The sequence below is a fragment of the Dama dama genome, chromosome 14 (assembly GCF_033118175.1).
Source record: "Dama dama isolate Ldn47 chromosome 14, ASM3311817v1, whole genome shotgun sequence".
NCBI classification, from domain to species: Eukaryota; Metazoa; Chordata; class Mammalia; order Artiodactyla; family Cervidae; genus Dama; species Dama dama.
Genome location: NC_083694.1, coordinates 41,691,147 through 41,711,659, shown reverse-complemented (window position 1 = coordinate 41,711,659; position 20,513 = coordinate 41,691,147). Strand labels below are relative to the sequence as shown.

Below are 20,513 nucleotides of genomic sequence, written 5' to 3'. Positions count from 1 at the left end.
GATGACTATTATATGAGTCCCTTCTTCCCTGGTGGCTCAGATGTTAAAGAGTTTGCCTGCAATGCAGGAGACCTGGGTTCGATCCCTGGGTCAGGAAGATCCCCTGGAGAAGGAAATGGCAACCCACTCCAGTATTCTTGCCTGGGAAACCCCATGGACGGAGGAGCCTGGTGGCCTACAGTCCACAGGGTCGCAAAGAGTTGGACACGACTGAGCGATTTCACTTCACTTCACTTCCATGGTGGCTCAGATGGTAAAGAATCTGCCTGCAATGCAGGAGACCCAGGTTTGATCCCTGGGGAAGATCCCCTGGAGTAGGAAATGACAACCCACTCCAGTATTATTGCCTGGAGAATCCCATGCACAGAATAGCCTGGTGGACTAGGTCCATGGGGTGCCAAAGAGTCAGACACGACTGAAGTGACTTAAGTGATGCAAGCTTTGCATGTACTTAATGCCCCTGAATTGTACACTTGACAGTGGTTAAAATGCTAAATTTTGCTATGTATAGTTTGCCACACACACACAAAAGATGAGGCATTATCTATCACAGTAACTTGTCCATAAGAGCATCAGGGATCCTATAGAAGGACGGAGAGTCTGGGGAGCCTGCTCCCCTCAAGAATGTGCAGTCAGGAAAAAAAAAAAGAATGTGCAGTCAGGGCGGCAGTCTGGCGGCCAAAAGAGGGAGCTGGAAGGTGACTGTCATCAGTTGGATCCAGTCTCAGAAGTGGCGTCTGTGTGACAGTGATGTTGGAGGGTTTTAATTGCTCCTGAATTAATGTGCTTATTCCTCACCCCTGGGGCGCCTGGGTTTAATTACTGTCTTAGGTCACATATGCAAATGAGTCTGCAATCATTCCTGGTCCCCATGGATGGCAGCCCTGATTACCAGCCCTCACACTTTGCAGCAAGATGGGCAGGAAGAAGGGGAGGGGGGACGCCACTGGCCAGGCTGGCCTCCCCCTTAAGAGCTGACAAGCAGAATCGGATAAAGTGGTACCCTGCCTGCCCCATTTATGGGTCTTTGTGAGCTGACGAGTTCAAGGTTGTGTCTGGGGAGTCGTTGCTACCTGAAGGCACAGGGAGGTTGCTTGTCAACAGCAGAGGAGCCCTGGAGGACCTAAACTCCCGGAGCCCCTGGGGACAGAGGATTTTTACAGGAAAGGAACGGCATTGGGAAGATGTCAGCCTGCAGAAGAAACCGTAGACCCGGAGTGGCAGATTCAAAAGCAGCTGCCTTCAGGAGACAATGGCCGGGGACTTCCGTGGCGGTCCGATAGTTAAGACTCCAGCCTTCCACTGCAGGGGACACAGGTTTGATCCCTGGGCAAGAAACTAAAATCCCACATGCTGCACAGTGAAGTAAAAAAAAAAGGAAGATGGCCAACTGCTGCCTTCTAGGAATGTGGGCCCAGTGTTGGCAAGTTTTAACGTCTAATGTCAATTCATTAGAACCCAGAAATTGGAATTTTTACAAGAAATCTGTGTTTTAGATTTTTGACAACTAATTTGAATTAAAAGAAAAACACTAGGTTGTCTGCTTTTCGGGGCGGGAGTTAATTGGGAAGGGGCTCAAAGAACTCTTAGGGTGTTGGAAATGGTCTGGTGTGGTAGTAATGCTAGTTACTAGGTGTATTTTTAAAAACACATCAGACTGTACACTTAAAACAGGTATGTGTGGACTTCCCTGGTGTCCAGTGGCTAAGACTCCACACTCCCAATGCAGGGGGCCCTGGTTTCATTCCTGGTTAGGGAACTAGATCCTACATGCCACAACAAAGACCCAGAGCAGCAAACAAATACTTAAAAAACAACCACAGTAAAACAACAGGTACCTGTGACTGAAGGTAAATATACCTCAGTGAATTTGGCTCAGTGGGTCCCCATACTTCTCTAGGGTTGCTATGAATGTTCTACTAAAACTGTTCCCTTTTTGTTCACTCATGGCCACAGGTGCTTTCTAAGCTCTCAAGAGCTCCATCCCCTTTCCCTACGCCCCGGACCTCTTCCTTTGTTGTTCATGGACTGCAGCATGCCAGGCTTTCCCCATGTACCTCTTCCTAGGTAAGTGTATCAGCACTTGATGGTCTAATTCATTCTATTCTGGGTGGGAGCCTAAGTTGATGTGACCATTTCTTTTTTTAAAATTAATTTTTATTGGAGTATGTGTGCATGCGTGCTAAGTTGCTTCAGTCTTGTCCGACTCTCCGACCCCATGGACTATAGCCTGCCAGGCTCTTCTGTCCATGTGGTTCTCCAGGCAAGAATACTGGAGTGGGTTGCCATGCCCTCCTCCAGGGGATCTTTCTGACACAGGGATGGAACATGAGTCTCTCAGGTCTCCTGCCCTAGTGGGTGGGTTCTTAACCAGCTGAGCCATCAGGAAAGCTGCTTTATAAACTTGTGTTAGTTTCTACAGCACAGCAAAAGGAATCAACTATATGTATACATATGTTCCCTCTTTCTTGGATTTTCATCCCATTTAGGTCACCACAGAGCACCGAGAAGAGTTCCCTGAGTTACTCTGTAGTTTCTAACTAGTTAGCTCTTTTATGTATGTTATCAGTACTGAATATGGCTATCCCAGTCTCCCAATTCATCCCCCCAACCCTGTGACCATTTATAGTACCTACTCTGTATGTGACCATTTATGGCAGGGGTCTCCAACCCTCAAGACAGATCAATACTGGTCCATGGACCTGTTAGAAACCAAGCTCCACAGCAAGAGTTGAGCTGGTGAACCTTCATTTACTGTTCCCCAACACTTGTGTTAGCCTGAGCCATCATCCTCCAGTCCCAGCGCCAGGCCATGGAAAAACTGTCTTCCATGAAAGCTGCCCCTGGTGCCAAACCATGTAGAGAGCTGACTCAACTTGGAATTCTTAGTCAAGAAACAGGCTCCTGTCCAGGCTTCCTCCCTGCAAATGGCTCAGCTTGCAGTTCTGTGACCTGTGTTGACTGCCTTCAGCTGCCATCTTCCAGTCTCAGCTGCATTCATTAAAATAAAATTACCAGTGCCAGAGGCACAGAGCATTACCAGGCTCAGAGCTGCATACTGGAGTCAGCTGGGAAACTTTACCACTGAGCCTCTGGTTTCTGCTCTGAGGTTCTGATTTACTTGGTCTGGGAGGCAGAGGGGATACTTCCCTCCCAGTGGTTAAGATTCTGCCTTCCAGTGCAGGGGGTGCGGGCTTGATCTCTGGTCTGCGAACTAAGATTCCCACATGATGCAGGGTATGGTCAAAACTTTAAAAGCTTCTGAGGAGACTCTAGTGAGTGAAAAGTCTCTCAGTCGTGTCTGACTCTTTGCTGTATCAATTCAGTTCAGTTCAGTCGCTCAGTTGTGTCTGACTCTTTGTGACCCCATGGACTGCAGCACGCCAGGCTTCCCTGTCCATCACCAACTCCCGGAGTTAACTCAAACTCATGTCCATTGAGTTCATGATCTCAGCCACAGTCAGCTCCCGATCTTGTTTTTGCTGACTGTATAGAGCTTCTCTATCTTTGGCTGCAAAGAATATAATCAATCTGATTTCGGTATTGACCATCTGGTGATGTCCATGTGTAGAGTCTTCTCTTGTGTTGTTGGAAGAGGTTAGGGTTAGGGTTAAGGTTATAGTCCATGGAATTCTCCAGGTCAGAGTACTGGAGTGGGTAACCTTTCCCTTCTGCAGGGGATCTTCCCAACCCAGGGATCGAACCCAAGTTTCCCCCATTGCACTCAGTTGAATGCACCAGGGAAGCCACCAGGAAGACACGAGGGAAGTGAACTGGGGCCTCCTGCATTGCAAGCAGATTCTTTACCAGCTGACCTACCAGGGAAACCTAGGGAGACTCTAAGGTATGGCCAAAAAAAGTTTGCAAATTACACTGCTTCAAATTTTCAGTTGAGTTTTGTTGCAGGAATCTGAAGTTGGAAGATAATCACAGGTGAAAAGCCAATGTTTGTATTATGAGGTTTACATTAAAAAAGGAAACATATAACACAAGTCCAGAGACTACTAACAAGTGCTACCAGAGATGTTTACTTCAAAAACACTTGGAAACTTAGAATCAGCATTGCTTGTCCTGCTTCAGATAGAATGCCCAGGAAAAGACTGATGGTTTGTATTTCTTCCTGGCTTATTTCTGCCCATCCATGTCAGCAACATGCTTTGTTTCTGCTGGGTGAAAAGCTGTCAATCGTCCCCAGGGGCTCAGCATCCCCCGGGCCAGTGAGACCCCAGAAGCCTTCCTTCTGGGTGGAATAGATCTGAAAGGGCTCTTATCTATCCTTTAACCTGAGTGACAAATGCCTTTAATTGCTGATCAGGAAATGTTGGGCTTTCCTGATGGCTCCTGAAATGCAGAAGACACAGGTGATGCAGGTTCAATTGCTAGGTCAGGAAGAGCCCCTGGAGGAGGAAATGGCAACCCACTCCAATATTCTTGCCTGGGAAATTCCATGGACAGAGGAGCCTGGCAGGCTTCAACTCAAAGAGAGTCAGGCATGACTGAGCGACTAAGCGTAGGAAATGTTGACATGCAACCAAATTTAGCAATCTAAGTTTGGATGAACAAGCAGTCCAGTCAGACTGTCAGGCCCAGTTCAATCACTTCCTTGTAGAATCAGTTTTCAGATGGGAACCAGTCATGCAAAGCTGGGATTGGTTAGTGGTTTTGGCTGTACACAGGAGGGCTGGACCACATTAGGTGAAATAGGGTCTTGTTATCTGGAGATGAAGGATGGCTTCAGACATTTGTGTGTGGTTGCCAAGTTCACAAGGGGTGATGGCTCTGTGATAAGATAGGAGTCCTGCTACTCAAATATTAATCTAGGTATTACTGTGAAGCTATTCTGCAGATGTAATTCAAACCACTCACTGTGGACTCTGAACAAGGAATTTTCTTGGATGATCTGGGTGGGCCTGAATCAGGTGAAAGTTCTTAAAGCAGGGCTTAAACAAGAGAGGATTTTCACCTGAACCCGAGGAGTTCTTTTCTGATCATGCTCTCTTCTGACTGGCCAGCCTATGGACTCTGTCATGCCCCCACAATCATAGGAGCCAATTCCTTGTGATGAATCTCAGTATTGTGTATGTATCTTCTACTTGGAGAAGGAAACGGCAACCCACTCCAGTATTTTTGCCTGGAGAATTCCATGGACAGAGGAGCCTGGTGAGGCTACAGTCCATGGGGTCAGAGTCAGACACGACTGAGTAACACTATCTTCTGGTTCTGCTTCTTGGGTTGATAGAGATGAGCAATGAACAAGAATGTCCACAAGGGGGCCTCGCTGGGTTCAGTTCAGTCCGTCGTTTGACTTTGCGACCACGAGGACTGCAGGGCGCCAGGCCTCCCTGTCCATCACCAACTCCCAGTTTACTGGGTGATCCCCTTCTCCCTCACCCCACCCCCTGCCTTCAGTCTTTCCCAGTATCAGGGTCTTTTCAATGGGTCAGTTCTTTGTATCAGGTCAGCATCAGTCCTTCCAATGAATATTCAGGGCTGATTTCCTTTAGGATGGACTGGTTGGCTTTCCTTGCAATGCAAGGGACTCTCGCCAGAGTATTAAAACACAATTCAAGGGATTTGTATCAAGTCAGGGGAAGAAAATAAAATGCTAGTATAACACCAGACCTCAAGGGGCAGAGGGCAGAGAAACTACAGTATTTTCACCTCTCGCTGGTGCTCATCCATTACTCCAGACGGTGCTTTCTGCAACGCTAGCACTTCATACCTGCAGTACCCGAAGCAGTGGGTATCAGCGACATGGAGCTTCTGAGCACTTGAGATCAGGCAGATGAAAATAAGGAATGAATTAAATTTTAACTTATTTAGCTGTCCTTGAGGCACCCTGTGAGAGCTCTGCATTTTTTCTCTCCCAAACAAGAAGTTTGGTCCTGAAGTCGGGCCCTGCATCCTGGCACTGACCCGCCGCTGCTGCAAGGCACCGGTTGACCCCTCTCTCACCTTTTCCCCAACATGCCCTCCCCCAAGGACTTATACAACGTCCTCCACAAACTCCTGTTCCTTCTATCATGACACTTCTATCTGGTTCTTGTAGAGGTGCTTCCTGAATACCCAAGATGTGAGGACAGACTCAGAGACCACTTCATACACATAGGGCATAAGTTTATGGGTCACTCAGGCCTTTTTATTTTGCACATGAACCCACTGGACACTTCAGAGATGACAATCTAGATACACATGGCTCTGAATACTTGGTGGAAGTGAGGTGAGAACAATGATTTGGGCCAAGTACGTGATGACAGAGCTAGGGTTTCCAGCAGGGCTCCAGAGGGTCAGGCGTGGCTTCTGCAGCAGGTCTAAGGAAGCGGTGGGGACGTCACAGGACGAGGAGAGGGCAGGTAACTACCAGAGGCCCCTGTGGGCATCAGCGGGGGCCTCACACTGCCCGGTGACATGAGACGCAGGTCTAAGGAGCCAATGAGTAACTGCAGGGGCTCGCCCGCCCACAGCTTACTTGGCAAGCGGGTTTCTGAAGCTCCTGCCAGCAAACTTGGCCTTGCTGCCCAGTTCCTCTTCAATTCTTAGGAAGCAGGAAGAGAGATGGGGAGAGAAAGACAGACGTCAAACTTCAATGCAGTAAATTTTCCCACCCAGAGAGATGGTCAAGGACACACTTGTTAAGAACTTCAGGACTCAACCCTCGTTCAGTCTGCCCAACTAATCCCTAAACTTGAACTTCTTGGAGTCGCCAGGAATAGAAAATATGGGCTCTTCTCATGCACCTGGTTTCCTTCCTTCCCCGCCTTCCTAATGTAAGAAATGGTAGGACTGTGATTTCTTAGAATACTTAAAAAAGAAAAAAAAAAAAAAAAAGGATTTTTAAAATGAAAGGATAACCCAGTTTCTTGAACCAATAAGTGGTACAGGGCAAAAGGGCGGGGGCACTCATCAGCGTGAACTGTTTGGATCCTGATGTCAAAAAAAGAAATGGCCACTTTGCAACAAGAGAGGAGACAGACTAGATGAACAGACCCGATGTTGGCACTAAGAAATTACCACTAATCGTGGGAACCATCATGGTAGAGTGGTTATGTTAAAAAAACAAAAGTAAATCTTTATCTGAAATATACACAAGTGAAATCATAAAATGCCTGGAATTTGCTTTAAGATTTGTCAGAAAAGGGTGTAGAGACAAAACACAGAGGAATATTAACAGCGGGTACATGCACGTGATGGAGAGGGAGTACAGTCTACTATTCACTTATATTTTATGTGCTTGGCATTTTCCAGGATAAAGTTTTAAAGATGGGGTAATGTGGGAGGACTTATGAAATGGATGTTCCTTTTTCCTTCGAGACTAGAAGAAAAGAACAGAAGGGCAGGTCTTCTGTGTTATAGGCAAAGCTTCCCAAGGACAAAAAAGGGAGAGACTAGAGTGTCCGAAGGCGCTGAACACTGGAAACCCTGCAGTTTACCCTTTGGCAATTTTTCTTCCTCTCCCTGAGCTCTGTTATCCCGTCCACAAAACAAGGCTGTGAAGTGAGAGAATCACTAAGGCCCCCTTGTAGCCCCCCTAAATTCTAGGATTCGATTGTCTGGAGGGGAGTGGTTCCCTCGCCCCCCAGCAGCCACCAGGCAGGTCGTGTGGAGCAGGCCCGCTCCAGGGGAGGGCTGTCAGGTGCCTGACTGGCCCCAGCCTAACACCACTGGGGCCGGGCGCCTGCCCCACCTCGTACGGCCGAGCACAGCCTGGGGCTCCTCCTGGAGACCAAGCCCACACTCGGCGCTGGCAGCCTCTTACCTGAGGATCTGGTTGTACTTGGCCAAGCGCTCGGATCGGCAGGGGGCACCAGTCTTGATCTGGAAGCAGAAAACAAAGGCCACAGCTGCTTACAGTGGACACTGAATCCTCTTGGATGCTTTGGGCAAGGGCAGGGTGCCAGGCAGAGACAGCAAGGCCTTAAGCAGGCTCTCTGACCTAGGAAGGGGGGGTAAAAGGGGCACCCAGGACTCCATTCTCTCCACCCCCACCCCAGGTCTGTGTTCAGGAGAGAAGCGAGGCCCGCCCTTCGTGTCAGGGAGCTCCTTACCTGCCCCGTGCACAGCCCCACCACCAGGTCAGCAATGAAGGTGTCCTCAGTCTCCCCGGAGCGATGCGACACCATGACGCCCCACCCGTTGGATTGGGCCAGCTTGCACCTAGGAGCCAGAGAAAACCAGATGGCATGGTTCCGCGGCTCAGGCACAGCAGCCCCTCCTGGCCTCCCGAGCCCTCAACTGCTGGGAAAAGGATAACCCTCAACCTCCCCTGAAGGCCCAAGGACGTTCTCTGCCCTGTAGTCACGTTTGGAAAACAAATGGGTTCAGCCTCCTTGAGAGAGAGGTGTGTGCATGCCCGGACTGACATTCTCTGTGTGATATGGAATCGTGGGTGCACGGACACCCAGTGGTCAGGACCAGGCCACAAGGGCCAAATGTCCCAGGCCCCTGGGGGCCATTGCTAACTTTAAATGTCACCTGTAGTTCCCATCAGAAGACCCTCCCCACCACCAGGTTCAGGCCCCTCTCTTCACAAGAGCTGCCCCCAGAGGGAGGGCACTCACGCCTGCAGGGACTCGGTAACAGAGCCGATCTGGTTCACTTTGAGCAGGAGGCAGTTGCACGATTTCTCGCTCACGGCCTTGGCGATCCGCTTGGGGTTGGTCACCGTGAGGTCGTCCCCGACCACCTGGATCCCCGCGCTGGCAGTGAACTTCTGCCAAGCTTCCCAGTCATCCTGGTCGAAGGGGTCCTCGATAGACACCACTGAGAAGAGTAGAATGTGTTTTATCAGGGTGGCCTCCCAGGCTGCTGACCACCAAAGCCGCTGGAGCCCCCCTCCCCTGAACTGAGGCTCACCTGGCCTCGCCCCTCTCACCTGCAGACAGCCCGTCCCTAAAGCAAGTCCTGGAAGGAGTCCGCCCTACCCAGCCCTCCTGTGACAGGGAGCACAGTAATTGCAATCCTGCAATCCCATGGTTGTGGAGGCAGAAAACCTACTGCCCAGGGGGTTCTCAGTTTAGTGCCACCGAGGGTGAGAACAGGGCTGTGGACCCAGAGGGGTGACTCTGGGGTTTGCGTTCCAGCCCCATCTCCACCAAGGTGCTCAATGTTAAACACGGGCACTCAGAGGCACTGCCTGGTGTGAACACCTGTGCCACTGTTGGCTGAGCGCCCCTGGGCAAGTTCTAACCCACTCTCAGCCTCTGTCCCCTCTCCCGTGCGCATCAGGTAACACAGAGCCTAGGAGTGCCTGGCAGTCCCAGTTCTCAAAGGTCCTTGCCTCACATCTGCTCATTCACGAGGCTGTTCTGACAGTGACACAAGGCGCTCACACCACGTCACCACCGCAGGCTGGCAATACCCACCACTCACACCCGCAGCCGCCTTGGAACACTCACCTGGGTAGTCCCTGATGAAGGACTTGTACAGGTTGGCCAGCTCGTCGGGTGTGATGTACCTGTTGGGGTCATCAGGCGACTTGAAGTCCAGGTCATACTTGCCCGACCTATAGAACTCAGAGGCAGCTACGTCCATGCCGATGACGACCTTGTCACTATAGCCAGCCTTGCCGATGGCATTCTTCAGCAGCTCCAGGGCTGGAAAGAGATGGTGGTGATGACTTTGGAGACCAGGCCAGCTCTGCCCAGTGGGAACCGTAACAGAGGGAGGATAAGGTGCTCTGGCCCCAACCACCAGTCTCAAGATTCCAGGAACCTTTTTATGTTCTGGGGCAAGAAACCTTTGCTCAGGGCCACGAGTGCATGGCCAAGTTGGAAACTGATTCTCAGAGGCTTTTTCACTGACAAATGCTCCCAAATTTAGCACCAAAGAACAGCTGTGCTGGCCAAGATACAGTTACAGTGACCAGCTGAGATCAGTTGTCCCAAAGAACAGGCTTTAAATAGAGCCAAGACAGAGGATAAGATGGTTAGACAGCATCACTGACTAAATGGACATGAATCTGAGCTAACTCCAGGAGAGGGTAAAGGATAGGAACCCTGGCATGCTGTAGTCCACGGGATTGAAGAGTCAAGACACGATTTAAGTGACTGAACAAGAGGCTGCGATCCAAGAGGGAGCCCAGTGGACTGACGGGGAGCCCCATGCTGAGGCCCGGCCACTAGGCTCTGCTGTCCGGGTCCAGGCTCAGGGTCGGCCTCACTCAGAAGCACTGCCTGCAGGGAAACTGACCAAGACACTGGCTACTGTTGAACAGCAAAGGTGCCCAAGATTCAAACCACGTGAAAGGGCCGGTTTTTTATAAGTTAACATAGTCGAATGTCAGCTATTGTGTACGACTGACCCAAAGGTCAGGATAGACATTTCCTTTCACTAACCATCCCTGAAGCCCATGATATATGCTTGGAACCCTAGATTTTTCTTCTAAAACAAAAAATTCAGCCATGAATTCTTAAGACTTCCGTATCCTCTATTCAACTCTCACATTTAATTCTGCGTCTAATGATTCAAAGCAAAACAAAGCATGTGTGACATTACTGTGGCTGAATGACCTGAAACCTCAGCATGCCAGTATCCTTAAACAGGGAGTAGGCAGCACACTTTTGCCATCGCTGGGAAGCAAGGATGGGAGAACAAACTGCCTCTCAGGCCCACTGTCAGCCCAGTTTAAGCAAATCATTGGGCCATTTAGAAATCAAATAAATAAGAAAACTTCTGTTTTTTAAGGAAGTGTTAGTTTCTTAAATCACAAATGGTTTTGCGATTTGGTACTTGATGAGTGCAAAGTGGAAAAGCAGCAGACTGGGGGTGGTGGGGGGTGGGGCGTGGAGGGGGCCCACGGTGCCCAGGGTAGGGGCTCCCCTTGAGTCACTACCTTCTTTGTTTTCTAGGATGTTGGGGGCAAAGCCGCCCTCGTCTCCCACGTTGGTGGCGTCCTTCCCGTATTTCTCCTTGATGACGTTCTTCAGGTTGTGGTAAACCTCTGCTCCAATGCGCATGGCCTCCCGGAAGTTTTCGGCCCCAACAGGAAGGATCATAAACTCCTGCATGGCCAGCTTGTTGCCAGCGTGAGAGCCACCGTTGATGACATTGAAAGCCTGTGGGGAGAGAGAGGAGTGTAGCTTCTGGCCTGGAGGGTCTGCCCGTCCCCAGCAGCCCCCCAGTGCCCAGCTCCCGCATGGAGCCCGTGCATCACTGCACTGCAGCCACCACCACAGGTGCACACACCCAACAAGTACAGAGGCCCTCTCCCATCGACAGTTGAGGAGATGGGTGCTCAAGGTCACTGTCAGCCGGTGCTGGCAGAGTCGTCTGCAGCCGAGACTCCCAGAGCCTGCTCGTACCCTCGTGCTATAGGATCACATATGGATGAGCTGGAGAGGCGGGAGGTCTTGGGTCCCCACGAGAAAGCAAACACCCCCTCCTCCACACATGGGAAGCTCAAACCAGCCACTCACCGGAACTGGCAGGATGACCTCAGCATTGCCAGCCAAGTCGGCGATGTGGCGGTAGAGGGGCACCCCCTTCTCCACAGCACCAGCCTTGCAGACAGCCAGGGACACGCCCAGGATGGCATTTGCACCAAACTTGGCTGGAACAGAACAGAGTTAAATGAAGGCATGTCTTACCCACCAGCTTTCCTCCAGCTGGCTTTCCTGCCTGGACCACCACTGTGTGCGCCCTGGATTGTATTCTGAACCTCTTCTCTATCACACCAGAAATGCAACAGCCTACTTCCCACATACACTCATCTGTTCTTTCCCCAAAAGAGAAAGCCCTTTCTTTGGTCTATGGAACTCTAGAAAGTTCTGCAAGTTGCTGGACTATCTGAAGCACAGGCCTCTTCTGAGTAACCCTCCACACCTGCTGCTGTCAGCTGGCTGTACTCCTGATATTTAAAAACGTAATTTATGAACGTGAGGCAAGGACCACAGGTATCTGGTCACATAACTTATTGTTAGGGACGACATGACCTCTCCCCAAGGGACTTAAAGAGTCTTCAGGAGAAGCTACGACCTTCCTGGCAAAGATTCCACTCTGGCCACTCACACTTATTTTCTGTGCCGTCCATCTCTATCATCAGCTTGTCGATCTTCTCCTGCTCCACGACATTCAGCTTCTGCAGGGAGAAGGGAGGGTGAACTGCTTGGAAGGGAATGGTGCTTCTACCCACACGCCCTGGGCCCTCCTGTCACAGAGCTACCAGCCTTGGGAGCTGTGCAAAGCCCAGGTCGGTTCTGTGCTTATCCATGTCAGGGGAAAACAGAGACACAACACTGCCCTTCACAGGCTTTAAGAGCATCACGTACTTCTCCCAGCATTGTGACTCTGGGGGCCGTAGAACAACAGAACTCACTGTTCTTTATTTGAAGAGCTGTGCTCATCAAAGTCAGTTTCTGCTGTCACTCAGCTGTCCTCAGTGAGGACGTCTGAGTATCTGATGGGAGATACAAGATTTGTAGGTAGTCCACAAGGCCAAAAAAAAAAAAATAATAATAATCTTTATTTAATGTTTTAGGCCAGGTTGTGTGTGGCATGTGGGATCTTAGTTCCCTGACCAGGGATCAAACCTAGGCCCCCTGCATTGGGAGTGTGGAGTCTTAATCACTGGACTGCCAGGGAAGTCCCCAAAATGTTTGATAACTGACCAAAATGAATACTTTTAGTGAGAGTATAAAGTAACCAAATTGGCATCTTAAAAACTGGCTCAAAGTAACGAAATAAAAGTCAACATTACTTTAAAAACTTCACAACAGCAAATTATTTATCATCTTTCTCATTAAAAAACTAAAATACAAAAAGAAAACAAAAATCTCTTTAAGTCCATCACACCGTGTTAACACTACGGCATCTTTTAACTTTCGTGTCAAGGCAACTTTGGGTAAAGTTCGAGGTCACCCCAGCAGATGGCTTGGGGCCAACACTCACCAGGAGTAACCAACAAAAGAAAATGTCCAGGAAAGCCCTGCTCACAGTCAGCCGTGCCAGCTGAGGGCACCGAGGCACAACGAAGAACAGGGGTGTGCAGAGGGGGCCGGGAGGCTGGGATGGCAGAGCAGTGATGGAAACTCTGCCTGGGGACCAATCACAGCAGGTCACGTGGGCTGGCCACAGCAGGCAAGCTGGGAATAGAACCAGCAGAGGTGCCACTTGCCATGGGCACAGAGTGGACCTGGGAGAGGGACCACGCCAAGGAGGACACATGAGGCCAGGCTCGGCCATAGGAGTCTGGGAGAGAGGGGCTGGAGGAAGGACAAAAGCGACAAAAAATAGCTGAGCAGGTTGGGCTGTGAGGTCCCCAGCCCCACTTCCTCTACAGCGGCTCCACTTATATCTGTTTGCCATATTGAGGCTCCATATAGGATTTTATTTAACAAGAGTTCTGCTGTTTAAACATATAGTAAGTAATTCCACAGCTCATGAAAAATGAGTCAGTTGCCATGGGTACTACATTCAACACCCCTGGGAACCACCCTTAAAATCTGGATCTTAACTCCCCAGAGGTCAAGATCACTGCTGGGAAACATCAAGGCTCTTGGAGCCTCCCGTCCCTCGGATCCAGTTCCATGCTCTGTTAGACATGGCCACGCAGGCAGAGGGCGGGTCAGCAAAGGCCAAGTAACTCGCATGCACGACAGGGAATCCCACCAGCTTCTTTAGCTCTCAGAATAAGCTCTTCCTTAAACAGGAAAGCCCCCCGGCCTGGACTGGGCGGCGCTCTGATAGCATTAATATACATTAGTCATCAGGAGGCAGGTCCTACCTTGCTAACCAGGGCAGGCGCAATAGTTTTATTGATGTGCTCAACAGCCTTTGAGACACCTAGAAGGAATAATCAAATCAAATTACCGATGCTGATGAGAGAGGCTTGAGCAGCGCTGCTGGAGAACTGCTCACCATATTCACCCAGATATTCAGAGCCCACCAGAGACCTTCAATGGGACCCCTGGCCCTCTCCCCCCAGAATTGGAGGGCTTTCTGGCCCAGTCTGAGTGCTCTTACCTAGGACCCCCACGGGTTAGAGCCACACAAAAAGCCGCCAAACAGACTGTCTGGAGGGAGGTTAGTTGGCAAGACCATGCACTGGACAGGCCAACTGCAGAGGCTAAAGGACGCCCCGTGTATTACCTGTGTGCACAAGGCTGGTGCCAGGAACTCGTTAATATACTTAACGGGTCTGGAGACACCTGACCAGCAGAGATTGACAGAGAAGGAAAAAAGAAAGACTCAGAAGAGAACAGGTTTGTGAAGGACGCCGAGTGAGAGAAAGAGAGGAACAGGATACGAAGGTGGGGAGAAGGCGGTGGGGACCATGCATTCGTCCTCATCATAACTGAGGTGGGGTGCGCTCCTCCTGCCGTGGGCAGGCGTCCACCTGGGCTGCCAGTGAGACCCCTCAGGAGAGCTCTTTCCAGAAGCTGCCCCCCTGCAGTGGAGCCACTGTGACCCTGGCCCTGTGTCCCCCTCAACCTGACCTCGCTCGCTGTTGCCCCTCTGATGCAGTGTTCCTCATCGCCCTCCCCTGGAAAGTTGGCAGCCCACTCGTGCCCTCCATCTCCTTACAGTGCGGCCCTCGGGAGGACCACAAACTGTGACGCAGCCTGTGCTCCTGCCTTCTCTCCAGAACCAATTCCCATCCCCGGGGTGACACCGCTCCGTGGAGAGTGCAGTCCAGCCCCGTCTGCTTTCCTGTGACCTGGCCTCTGGGGTTCTATCTGCAGAAAGGTGAACATGTGCATACAGACCACCGGAGGCCGGCTCTGCCAGAGAGACAACAACTGATCTATCCATGAGGAGTTGGAAGCCTCCAAGCCCTGAGACCACACCCCGGGAAGAGGCCTGCCGGCCGGGAAGGCCCTCAGAACCCTCCTGGAGGACAAAGGCTTCTCCTGGGCACTAGCTAACGTGTCTTCTCCCTCATTCCCTTGCCCAACCAGGAGTTCTTCACAGACTGGAGACAAATCACAGGAGAAAGAATGTGAAAATGCCTGCCTTGGGTTACAGGCTCAGGGACCCTGGCATCATGCTCGCCGTCCACATCCTGGGCCAATCAGAGGTCTCCTGCCCTCAGATGCAAGCTGCAGGGAGGAGGGAGGTGGGTCTGCACTCACCTTTCCCCATGTAGCGTGTCTTATCATTGTCCCGGAGCTCCAGGGCCTCATAGATTCCAGTTGAGGCGCCACTGGGCACAGCAGCTCTGAAGAGACCTGGATGTTGAGAGAGGAAGGAGGGAAAAATGTTTACTAATAATTAAGCAATAGCTCCTAGATCCCTCCCAGCACAGAGGGCATCTGCCCTCAGGAAATGGTCACCTCCTTCCAACATCGGGGAGACTAAGATGGCTATTCCTCCTGCCTCCTGTGCTTTTGACTTTATACCGAAGACGCTACAGCAGAGCTAATGAATTTCCCTAGTTTAAAGATAAAGGTCTAGAGCAGAGCTTCTCCAGTTTTAATGTGTGCACACAGCACCTGTGGGTTAAAATCCAGATCCTGAGACATGACAGGACATTTGAGTCCACATCCCTAAAAGCTCCCAGGTGGTGCCCTGCAGCTGGTCCATGGACCACCCCCAGCCACACAGTCCAACAGAAACACCATGAAGCCACTTGTGGGATTTGTCATGTTCTAGGAGCTAGTAACCCACGGAAACACCAAGCTATTTTAGACAGTCCGGCTAGACAGCACTGTTGCTAAGCTTCCCTTAGACAACTGAGATCGGGTTGCTACCTTTCACGTCTAGAAGGTGATGGTTCAAGAGGAATCACTACAGCTCATGTGCCTCAGCTTAGGCAGCAGTGAATGCTATTTGGAGGTTCTCTGCCTAACAGGACAGGTTGGAAGAGAAAAGGAATAAGGACAACAAAGGCGCAGAGTTAATCACACGAGAACCCAATCACAGTCCTGCAGATACAGAAACCGGCTGCCTGGCTAAGCCTAGAGTGTGGAGCAGAAAGTGGCAGCTGTCCTTGGAGGACAGACAGTGTCAGGAAAGGTACCGCAGAGATCCGGTTACATGGGGCAGACAGGGTTAGGGGAGCAGGAAGTGCAGGCAGCCTCTCGAATCTCCTTGAAATTGTCAGGGACTTCCCCTCTGAGAACTGGGGGGTGTGGGGATGTGAAGGCAACTCAACTCAAGAGGAAAAAACCCAACCAAGTATCTCAGTCACACTTGGTTATGTGCTTGTGTTACCACATGACTGTGTGAGCAGTGGGCCACATGTTCTTTGTATCCAGGCCCTGGCTTTCTCTATATCCATCAGCTCTGGATGAGGTGAAGAAGCGATGGAAGTAAGAGTGACCCTAAGGTCAGCTATGGACTTTGGCTGATAACGTGTCAATGCAGGCTTGACTCTAACAAAGGTTAGTCTAGGTAAAGAAGGTCAATTATGGACTTTGGGTGATAACGTGTCAATGTAGGTTTGACTCTAACTACTGCTCAGGTGAGAGTGTTGATAGTGGGGATGGGGGGTAGATGGGAACACTACTTTCCACTTGATTTTGCTGCGAACCTAAAACTGGCCTAAAAATAAATTCTAAGAAAGAAAGAAGTGATGAAAGGTTCTTAACAAATTTATGATTTTCTGGCGCTTTTTTTCTTCCTGAAAAGGATTAAGACACATAAGAGAAAGTTCCATTCATTTAAATGTTAAAAGACATTAATTTTAGTCACTTTAAAGAGTTTCAAAGAAAATGCCTCCCTCTCAACAATCTTCTAGAATCCTGGGTCTTTTTTCGTCGTTCAAAGTCCGTTAATTTCCAAGTGGAAAGTTCCACTCTCTAAGTGAACCAATCTCATAAACTGAAAGGAAATTCTTGCAGTCTGAGAATCCACAAGGCACATGCCCAGAAGGAATGGTGTTCTCATGGCAACTCCTACAGTAACCACAGGTAGACTTCTGCTGGATAAATCTAGACTTGAGGGGCCTTTACTTTCTGGGCAAGGGGGAAGGCAGGACAGGAAGGGATGGGCTGGAGGTTCCTCTGCCAGGCCTGTGATTCAGACCATGACTCAGCTCTGACTGGCAGGTTCCTTTCCAACTTCACACACTTGGGCCATTTAGAAAATGGCTGAGATGTTGCTGGAGGTAACAGAGCGGCTAGGGAAGCACCAGATTTTCTTAAAGTAAAAAAGATTAAGGAGGGGAGATTTTAAGGGGGACCCATCCTATTCTTTTCAAATGTGGGCAAATTTTTCCTATGTGGACTTATAGCCAGGTAAAAATACCAGCCTCTGGAATGTCCCAACACCCCCAAGGAAAAACTGTCCCTGATCCTCTAAGAGTGATCTCTGGAAGCAGAGCTAAGAGCGCTATATATACCCTTATACTCCCCTAATCTCTTTCCTTTTCAAGGAAGATCCATCCTATCGCACTGTACCTACTTATTTGGTCACAACAAGCTGTGAGGCAAACGAGTGACAGGCCCTTTTAGGGACAAGGTATCACCTTACCTCCCTACCTCAGTAACCTTGGAGCTGACCTGTGTCCTTCTCTACATACCAAGAAGCACAAGGGCCTCTGGCCTCCCAACCTCGGAGCACAGCCTACCAGCACGTGCAGATCAGAAAGAAAGGCTTTCAAGACCACAAGCTGTTTCTTGCCTAAGGCTCTGTCATTTAAAGCTTTAAATGGAATGTGGTGCCAAGGATTATAGAAACAAAAGTAGCACATACCTTTCGCTGTGAAGAGATCAACTTCAACAGTGGGATTCCCACGAGAGTCAAAGATCTCTCTGGCGTGGACCTTGAGGATGGACATGGTGAATTTCTGCAGGGAAACACAGTTCACATTTTCCATGAACCATAACAAAGCCTCAACTCGTTATTCAAGAGGTCACATCTGAGGATTCCTAGACTAGGAAGGAGTGCATATAACTAAAAATTAATGTAGGAAGGGTGACTAAAAAATGCCTGCTGGAAAGCAGTGGGAATTGTTCCTAAAAAGTAGGTGGGGGACAGCTCTGAAAGGCCCTACTAGTTCAGGGCTGGTCCTGCAAGCAAAGAAAGCCTGACCACGTGTGTGCTGCTGGGATTAAAAAAAAAAAAAAAAAAAAACTACAGGAGGAAAATCTGGTTTGTAGCGGAACAGTGAATTAAAACCTAGAAACACAATTCATTAGGTAACTTGAAGCAGCAGGAGGATATTTAACAGGTCGATATAGGATAATCAGAAATTATAAGTTTGGAAAGGAGGAGTGAGCCTCTTGGTCGGTGTGCTGTGAGCTTTGCCAATTTCTGAGCCTTTCAAACCTCACAGTGCTTGGGTCTTTAGCAAGACAGGGCACAAAAATAACGTTATCTAATTAGTGTTTCTTTCAATGGGCATTTCACCCCATCTAAAAATCTTAATTATGAAAGTCATGAATTGTACCTAGAAAAATGATTCTTTGAGCACCAGGATATGCCAAGAGAAGTTTCCTTCGAAAACACCTTAAAAAAAGGTGGGGGTTGCAGCTACAAAGAGTAAATATCAAGAGCTAAAAAGAAAAAAAAGTCCTCCTTTTCTTGCTTTCCCTCCCAGAGGCTCTCCAAGAAATAAACTAATTGAACAACTTGTAAGACAGAGGTAGACACCTAATCACTGCTCAGAAGCCATTATCTAACTGGGCCCTCCTCCAGTATCTTCTCTGGAATGTTCTGAAGCAGCAAATGGCATCTTTTTAAGTTTCAAAATTAGACATGAAATCACGTGTGTGGCTTTGTCTTTGTATCAATGGAGTTTTTATTCATTAGCCAATAAAAAGACATCTAGTTTTTAATCTCCTATCTTACAAAAAGGTAAATTTGCTTAAATTTTTTTTCGTTTTAAAATTCTAGTTAAAAAAAATAAAAAAATAAGATTCTAGTTAACTTTGGGGTTTGGGAAATCATACCTGTGTAACATTTATCACTGCCAAAAAGTTCCCTTAGGCCACTTCCAGTTACTGTCCCCTCATCCTCAGGCCACCACTGATTTACTTTACAGATTTTAGATACACTTTCAAACACATCTTCATTTCACTACCTCATCACACAGTTGTAAGATTTCATTTTTGGCTTCCTCTTAGTGATATAAGACAAAGTAATCAACTTATTTCATGATGTAAAAATAAAATTCAATTTATCTTTAAATGGCTAGGAAAACTTTTCTCCTAAGTCATTAAAATGCGATGAGCACAGAGAGAGGGGAAGGTGGGTCTGACTGGGAGCCTGCACGGCTCTTTACCGGCCTAGACTGAACCCCATACCAGGGGCAGCATGGGCAGACCGGGCAGCCGGGGCCTACACGTGCCCCGGAAGCAGGTCAATCGGCTGCCCACACCGCTCAAGGGGAAGACCACATTGCAGAGGAAGCAGCGAAGAGGAAGATTTCGTAAAATACATCCTTTTTATGTCAGACCAGGGGTTGACTGTTGGTGGCCAGCCCGGGGAGCCGAGAGCCGCTCTTGCCCGACCTGGGCGAGGTCGCCAGGAGGGCTTTCCAATGACTCCCCGGCTCCGCTGCAGTCTCTTCCAGGACAAGCGCCTTCTAAACCCATATTAGTCCCTGCTCATTCCGCAGCAGCGACGGGCTGGACACCCAGGCGCCAGGCTGGGGGCCACCTTCGGGAGGTAGGGGCGCGGGGCCCGGAGGGGGAAGTTGCAGCTTCGCGGGAATCTCTCCTTTCCCGGCCCCTTTGTCAATTTTCGGAAGGGCCTGGCTTTAACGAGCACGCAGTTTGGACCTGGAGCGCTTCCCAAACCTTCTACCCTCGCCTCCTGTTGTCTTGGTGACCGCGTGCTGTACCCCTGATCTCCCGGGACAGTTACGCGGCCCCGTAACCCATAATCTCAGGCTGAGCTGCACTTTCCCCTCGGGAGAAAGCGGGCGCTGTGCCCCATTGTCGAGCCGCGACTCTGGCCAGGGAGGCCAGTCGCAAGCGCGGACGCACCCCTTCCCCATCCCAGCCGAACCCCCCACCGGCAGTCTGACCGGCAGGAGCGCCCGCGGGCCCCGGGGACCCACGCGCCGCCCGCCCGGGCGCTTTCTCGGTAGCCCTTCCTCGAGTTCTCACCTTGCCGCCGGAGGTCGCCGCCCGAGAGAGAAGCAGAGGGTGCTGCAGACACCGAGGATGAGCGATAAGTCGCAACGTCTGAGCGCTCCGAGTACCCCGAGCTCTTCTCCCCGCCGCTGGCCAAGACTTCCTGCCTAGCCCGGAGGGGACCACGCCCACTTCCCGCCCCTCAGACCCGCCCCCTCCGCGACGCCTTGCCATTGGCCCAGCGCGCCGTCACTCGGTCTCTCGTCCGAGGGAAGGGCGGAGCTGCGGCCGCTGCGGATGGTTAGAGGGGGCGACAGACCAGCGAGGTGGGGCGGGGCCGGGCTGGGGCGTCCCCAGTGCCCCCGCAAATGGGTGGGGGTATGGACGAGTCCCAGTCCCCCTTCGCTCCACTTCGGGCTGAGGGCTCCCTGCCCCCCGCGCCGGCGGAGCGGAATCTGTGGCTCTGGGGCCCCGGGGGAGACGAGGGGCGGGGCGGCGCAGCCGGCATGAGGACTCCGGGTTCCGTCACGTACTCCGAGTCCCGCACGCACGCAG

At 50.4% G+C, this 20,513-nt stretch overlaps 1 protein-coding gene across 1 annotated transcript; it reads right to left on the bottom strand.

Annotated features, from left to right (window-relative positions):
• Nucleotides 1-6,113: 6,113 nt before the first annotated feature.
• On the bottom strand, nt 6,114-20,148 carry ENO1 (enolase 1). The gene is made up of 12 exons (XM_061160474.1): nt 19,992-20,148; nt 17,632-17,725; nt 15,069-15,164; nt 13,721-13,779; nt 12,007-12,076; nt 11,415-11,548; nt 10,832-11,054; nt 9,396-9,593; nt 8,559-8,760; nt 8,046-8,154; nt 7,757-7,815; nt 6,114-6,535 (listed from the first exon to the last, which is right to left on the bottom strand). The coding sequence occupies exons 2-12, from the start codon at nt 17,714-17,716 to the stop codon at nt 6,466-6,468; spliced, it is 1,305 nt and encodes a 434-aa protein (XP_061016457.1). The 5' UTR covers nt 17,717-17,725; nt 19,992-20,148; the 3' UTR covers nt 6,114-6,465.
• Between the last annotated feature and the right edge of the window lie 365 nt (nt 20,149-20,513).

Bases quoted from the DNA above. Each gene is read 5' to 3' on its own strand.
- ENO1 (XM_061160474.1), bottom strand. From the start codon at position 17,716: ATGTCCATCCTCAAGGTCCACGCCAGAGAGATCTTTGACTCTCGTGGG. The intron at 13,780-15,068 runs GTGAGTGCAGAC...TATTCCTTCTAG, and splicing joins GACACGCTACATGGGGAAAG to GTGTCTCAAAGGCTGTTGAG. The intron at 11,055-11,414 runs GTGAGTGGCTGG...CTCTCCCCACAG, and splicing joins AGGTCATCCTGCCAGTTCCG to GCTTTCAATGTCATCAACGG.